We start from the raw sequence: 5,982 nt of genomic DNA, 5'->3' as shown, positions 1-5,982 counted from the left end.
GGGGGCGGAGCCTGCTCCGGGCCCGGGGACACACGCAGTTTCTTTAACGCGGCTTCCCAGCTACCAAAAGTGGAAGCAGAAACAGAAGATCGAGGATCGCGACTCGGAGGAAGAAGGGACATCTGAGCCGCGAGGCCCAGAGCGAAGAAGTGGGAAGCGCGGCCGTGGCCAGGGTAAGCCAGGGTAGGGGGTGTGGGTTGTGGATGGGCCGGGCAACTGTGGTCAGGTTCGGGGGAGACTGAGGCACGGAGAGGCTGGGGGCCGCCCCCCGCCCCAGAGCTGGGTCAGTTGGACGCTGCCGAGCCTCGAGTTCCTCGGGAGCCCCCTCACACGCGGTGCTTCCCCCACCCCCTTGGCCCTCAGCGGACTTGTCCTGGCCTCTGATGGCCACTGGCACCACCTGACGGGCTGGGCGGCACTGCGCCCCTCGGGTGTGTCGCCCGGACCACTCCCACTTTTCAGGTGAAAACCTAGGGGAGGTGACCCATCACCTAATTGAGCCAGTTGTCCCAAAACCCAGAGAACACACGAGGGGCAGCCCTGTGCAGGTGCTGCTGTTCGGCCATTTTTCACCTGCAAAATGGCAGTTGCGTGTGCTTCGACCTGACAAAGTGAACATGGAAAGATCTGTGGGCCCACTCACCGTGGTGTTCTAGCAGGGCTGTCAGGAAGTTCACTGCCAAAGCTGGCAATCAGAAGGCGGCTTTGGCTCAGGGAGGAGGCGGTCACTGGGAGGTTGAGGAAGGCTCTTTCTCTAAATGTGTGCTGGCAGGGGCACGTCTGGCCACCTGGGAAATGGTCCTCTTGGAGCTGGCCTGGGTCACTTGGCCGGCAACAGGATGAGGTGGGGTTTGAAGCCAGCTCTCTGCCAGGACCTATGCTGAATGGCCAGGGCATGGACCGGCCCCGGGGTGCACCCACCGTGTGCAAAGCCCTGGGTCATCCCCGAGGGGCAGTGAGGCCAGGGGGTGGCAGTGCCTGTTTGCAGTGGCCCTCCGAGCTCACGACCTTTGACCTGCCCTGAGGGGAGGGGACTGGAGCTGAGTGTCCTTCTGGCTCCGCCCCTGCTCCCCACCTCTGTGTGTGAGCTGCTGTCACGGAGGGGCTCCGCCTTGCTGGGTGGGGACAGTTCTGTCCTGGACACGCCACACAGTGGGGTGTGGAAGCACGAGACAACCGAGGATGCCCACTTTACTGGCGGGGAAACGGAAGTGGCTCGTGAGGGCAGTGACAGCCTGGATTAGCAGCTGCCTGCTCTCCCACCTGGGGCCTTCCTGGGGAGAGGGGTGTCTGGGACATGCCCCAGGGCCTCTTGGCTGGCCTTAGCCCCACTGGTCTCCCCCACCCCCTGGGGCTGCTCACCACACTCCTGTGTCTGAGCCTGAGTTCTTCCCCCTGGGCCTATGGTGTCTGTGTCCCTCCTTCAGACTGGGTCTGCCCGCCGCCCCGCCTGTGGACAGTCTCTTCCCATCTCTCATTCTTTGCCTCTCTCTGTGTGTCTGTTTCCCTCTCGGTGTCTCTTTCTGTCTCTGTGGGTGGGTCCCCACCCCCTAGAGGGCCTGGAGGTTGGGGATCCACCCACACGTCACTTTTCAGCCCGTTATTACCTGGGTAGAGCAGCAGCTGCCACTGTGGGCAGGGACACGCAATGACTGGGCTGGGCCCAGGGAGAGGGGAGGCCTGTGCGCTGCGGGAAGAAGCAGTGGTTCTCCCCGTGCTCTGTCCTGGAGGTGACGCCTGAGGCCACCTTAATGGTCACCCTCCTGGGAGCCCCAGGAAGGCCAACATTGTGGGAGGGGAGGAGCCTGTCGGGGAGAGGGAGCACAGAGGAAGAGGAAGACACAAGGCTTGGTGGGAGGCAGGTGGTCCTTGTCTTTCTGGAGAACTAGGAGAACACACTGCCCTGGCACAGGCCTGGCTAGCTGGGGCACAGCCGCTGACCTCTCTGCTGCCACTTCGCTGTGTGACCTCGGACAAGTCCCTTCCCCTCTCTGGCCTCTGAGTCCTCTCCTGCCTGAAGGAAGATTCAGTCAAACAAGCCCAAGCCTAGAGCATGCAGTCTGTGGAGACAGACACAGGTCTGCTCAGACCCCAGGGCCCAGCACATGATAGGGATACCGTGTAGACTTTTGGTGGACAGTTAAATAACAGTTACACCTAAAAGGCTCTTACTATGGGCCAGACCTTGTCCTGAGCACTTTGCGCAAGTGAGCTCATTTACTCTTCAGTAGGACCCTCGAGGTAGGTGCTATTATTCACAGATGGGGAAACTGAGGCGTGGGGCGGTTCAGTGACTTGACCAAGGTCTAAGAGGTCATAGCTGTGACTTGAGCCTCAGCAGTTCTAGCCTGAGGTTGCATGCCACTGACCATTATATGAGGCTGCCTAAAGTTTTATTAGCCACCTACTGTGTACACACGGGCCACAGCAGTGAGCATGGAACAGGAGTGGGCAGGGGAAGAGTCTGGGAGCTCCTGGGAGGCTGAGCCTTGACTCCCTGTCCTGGCAGGTGCCTCCCAGCCCCGCGCCCCGGGCGCCCCTGCAGGCCGCGTGCGCTCAGAGCTCAGAACCAAGCAGCAGATCCTGAAGCAGCGACGCCGGGCCCAGAAGCTGCGCTTCCTGCAGCGCGGGGGTCTCAAGCAGCTCTCGGCCCGCAACCGCCGCCGTGTCCAGGAGCTGCGGCAGGGTGCTTTCGGCCGCGGCAGCCCCTCCAAGAAGGGCAGGATGAGGAAGAGGATGTGAGGACCCGGCCCCGGCTGCTCACTCGCCTAGCTGGACGTCAGCTGCCGTTTCCAGCGCACTGTTGTGCGCCCGGCACCGGGAGAGCTCCCAAAGGAGCCGGTGCCTTGACGAGGAGGGCTGCATGGCCACGGGGGGGCAGCAGCTGCCTCTGCCTCGAACAGAGACGTCATCGGAGCAGGGTCTTGAAGGTTGTGTAGGAGTTCGCCAGCAAAACCAGGCAGGCCAAGACCTGAGTTGGCAACTCAGCTGCTGCTGCTTCCAAGTGTTCTGGGTTCAGAGGTCGTGGCTACACAGGTCTGAGCCCTGAGTGCCTCAGGTTCCCCTGATGGGTTTTTTAACGTAATAAATCTTTATTGAGCACCACTGGTGGGCCAGGAGTGCAGAGTCTACCTACACGGGGAGTTGGAAGGCAGAGACCCAGGCACTAAAATCCCAGCCAACGTGGCGGGTGAGTCAAGAGCGTGCCCGGTTCCCTTGGTAAGGAAAATGCGGCCCAGCACAAGTCAGCTGCCTCAGGGGCAGTGGGTCCCCTTCCTTCCCCCAGGACAGGCTTGCCGCTGGGAGTGGACTGGGAGGGAGATGGGCCTGGGGCCAAGGTCAAGGGCACGGCTGCAGTCTGGCTGTGAAGGGGGTGACGCCCCATCACGTCTAGGGTCAGAGGCCACCCGGCCCTTGCTCCTGTGCCCCCCCCCCCCCGCTGGAGGTTCTGAGAGGTCAGGGTGGCCCCAGCAGCTGGAGCCTGAGGGTAGGCCCTTCACCCGCAGCCTTCCCAGTGGGGGGCTCGGGGAGAACTCTGCCCACAAGTGCTTCCCGGAGACCCTCTTGCTGTGCTTGGACCATATTTACTTACCAGACGCTCACCCAGATCCACCCTGCTCTAAGCACCCGACCACCCTGGGAGGAAGGGCCTGGTGTGGTCGATTTTACAGGTAAGTGTTGGTCCCGCACTTGCCCCTTGTCCTCCCCCTCGCCTCATTATCGGGGCCTGCATTTATTGAGTGCCTGCTGTGTGTCCCTCGTGGAGGCTCCCAGCACAGTGAGCAGGCTCAGCCTCCCATCTCTCCAGTGAGGAGACGGGAGTTCAGGAGAGCCACCCAGCTCCCTACCCCCGTGGGAAATGTGGGACCGCTCCCCGGGGTCTCCTCCCCGCTGCTCACCTGGTCATGGCTGGAGGTGGAGGCCGCAGGCTCGGGCTGGTTAAGGCGGGCCAGCATGGCGGACAGGTCCTGGATGAACAGCTTTACCTGTGAGACCCCAGGTGGCCAGTGACATCCCAGCCCCGAGTCACTGTCCAGTGCCCAGGGGAAGAACAGTGGCAGCCGTTCCCAGAGGTAGGGACCGATGCTAAGCTGTCCTGGGTTTTAGAAGCCTCTGGCCAGCCCTCCAGCTGGTTGGTGGTCAGATAGCACAGTGTCCTGCCTGCTGTCACTGTGTCACCACTCAGCTCGTAATATTACTTATGTCAGTTGGCTTTATTTTCTTTATTTGTAGAGGTTATGGTCTCACTATGTTGCCCAGGCTGGGCAACATAGTGAGACCAACTGCTGGGCTCAAGCGATCCTCCTGCCTCAGCCTCCCAAAGTGCTGGGATTACAGGCATGAGCCACTGTGGCCAGCCTGCTTTATTTTTTCATTGGCTCCATCATATTCATTGGTCTGTGACCTCTCCACGGGTGGCGCTTTTGCTTTAATTAACTCATTCATAGATACGATCTTCAGGAACACCACAGATCCACTGCAAGAACTAGAACTTGATATTGAACTTCCAGCCATGTGGGTTTACCCCAACGCTGGTACTTACAGGAACCTCTGAGAAGGAAACTTTCTGGCTCCATCAAAAATGGAAAAGTAAAGCCAACCCTTGTCCTAAGTTGGGGGCAGCAGGGAGAATAATAGCTGTGGTGAAGATGCAGCCATGCCACTGAACCCCAGCTGCAGGAGACCAGGGTGGGGACTGGGGCACAACACTCTCCTCCCCCCGAGCCTTTCTCCCCTGTAGGGGTAGAGCTGATCTCAAAAAGGGACAGTCTGGGCTCACGCAGTGGTGTCTACAACCAACTGGTCACATCTGTTACAGATGTCCTGTCCTTGACTGCCGCGGCTGCACTGGTGTAGCCTTAAACAGATGCATAAAGGGGCCCGACGTGCCTGGTCACATCAAGCCTACATGTGCCATGGGATGCCCAGGCCACACTTAGGAGAACAGTGCCATCCGTGCATCCGGCCCACCAGGAAGTGGCACAGGCAGACCCAGATGTGGCGTCAGGTTGGAATTCTGGCCATCGGGTGCAGAGCGGCAGTGGGGCGGGGTGGGGGAAAGGTAGGATGCCTCCTTTTATCTCTCCTGCACTTCCCAAAAGGGTATGCTTGGGGTACACCCACTAGAAACAACACAAGGGCCTGTAACACAGCCTCCCCCCAGCCCATGCCACACATTCAGCAACCTTGCAGACCTGGACAAATGGAAAAGCCAGTGACACTTGGGGGCGCCATTGTGCAGAAAGAAAGACAATACAACCCACCTAACCCCACTCACCCTCTCCAGGGAAGATGAGGCCAGAGAAGCTGGGAGCCAGAGAGGGTCAGGGATTAATTAACAGTGAGTCTTAGAGATGTTGCCACTTGTTTGTGCTAGTTTCTGTTTTGTTTTGAGGCAGGATCTTGTTCTGTTGCCCAGGCTAGAGTGCAGTGGCACGATCACAGCTCACTGCAGCCTCAAATTCCTAGGCTCAGTCGATCCTCCAGCCTCCGCCTCCCAAGTAGACTACAGACATGTGTCACCACACCTGGCTAATGTCTGTATTGCTGGATCTTGGGAGAAAGGGGCAACTCTTGGCGTCAACCCCCACCTTCCTGCTGCAGAGAGCACCCTGAGCGAGCTCCAGAGGGGCACGGCTTTCTGGACACACAGCAGATCACCAGACCCAAGAGGACCCCAGGACTCCTGGGCAAGAGCCTGGATGTGGCTGAGCCCACACTTGGGGCAAGGGTTCCGACCACAGAGGGCCGTGCCTAACGCAGAGAAGGCGTCGCTAATGTTTCCACAGAGGGAGGGTTTTGGGGTCCGAGGGGCCCACCTGCTCCAGCTGCCCCTCGGTGTCCTCGATGTCCAGGGCCGGCGGCTGCCTCTGATGCTGGCACGCCTGCCGGAACAGGTTGAGCACCGCCATCCTGGCGCGTCCCAGGAGCAGCGTCCTCTCGGCCGCCGAGCTCTGCACCTGAGCCCACCTGGACTCCTGG

The 5,982-nt window shown here is 60.0% G+C and overlaps 2 protein-coding genes across 2 annotated transcripts in view; one reads left to right on the top strand and one right to left on the bottom strand.

Moving 5' to 3' along the window:
* The window catches only part of DDX54 (DEAD-box helicase 54), a 27,766-nt gene extending 24,660 nt beyond the window's left edge, over positions 1-3,106 (top strand). The window contains exons 21-22 of the mRNA XM_021717526.1: positions 61-173; positions 2,510-3,106. Coding sequence (XP_021573201.1) covers positions 61-173; positions 2,510-2,742 — 346 coding nt within the window. The 3' untranslated portion in view covers positions 2,743-3,106. The remainder of the gene's footprint in view (positions 1-60; positions 174-2,509) is intronic.
* Positions 2,761-5,982, bottom strand: part of CFAP73 (cilia and flagella associated protein 73) — a gene marked incomplete at its 5' end in the record, with an annotated part of 8,204 nt that continues 4,982 nt past the window's right edge. The window contains 3 exons of the mRNA XM_008067974.2: positions 2,761-2,859; positions 3,900-3,986; positions 5,820-5,978. Coding sequence (XP_008066165.2) covers positions 2,761-2,859; positions 3,900-3,986; positions 5,820-5,978 — 345 coding nt within the window. The remainder of the gene's footprint in view (positions 2,860-3,899; positions 3,987-5,819; positions 5,979-5,982) is intronic.

The sequence above is a fragment of the Carlito syrichta genome, unplaced genomic scaffold, assembly GCF_000164805.1.
Source record: "Carlito syrichta isolate Samal-C Ts95f unplaced genomic scaffold, Tarsius_syrichta-2.0.1 Scaffold309836, whole genome shotgun sequence".
NCBI lineage: Eukaryota > Metazoa > Chordata > Mammalia > Primates > Tarsiidae > Carlito > Carlito syrichta.
Note: the sequence above shows the minus strand (reverse complement) of the source record. Positions and strands in the feature narration are given on the sequence as shown.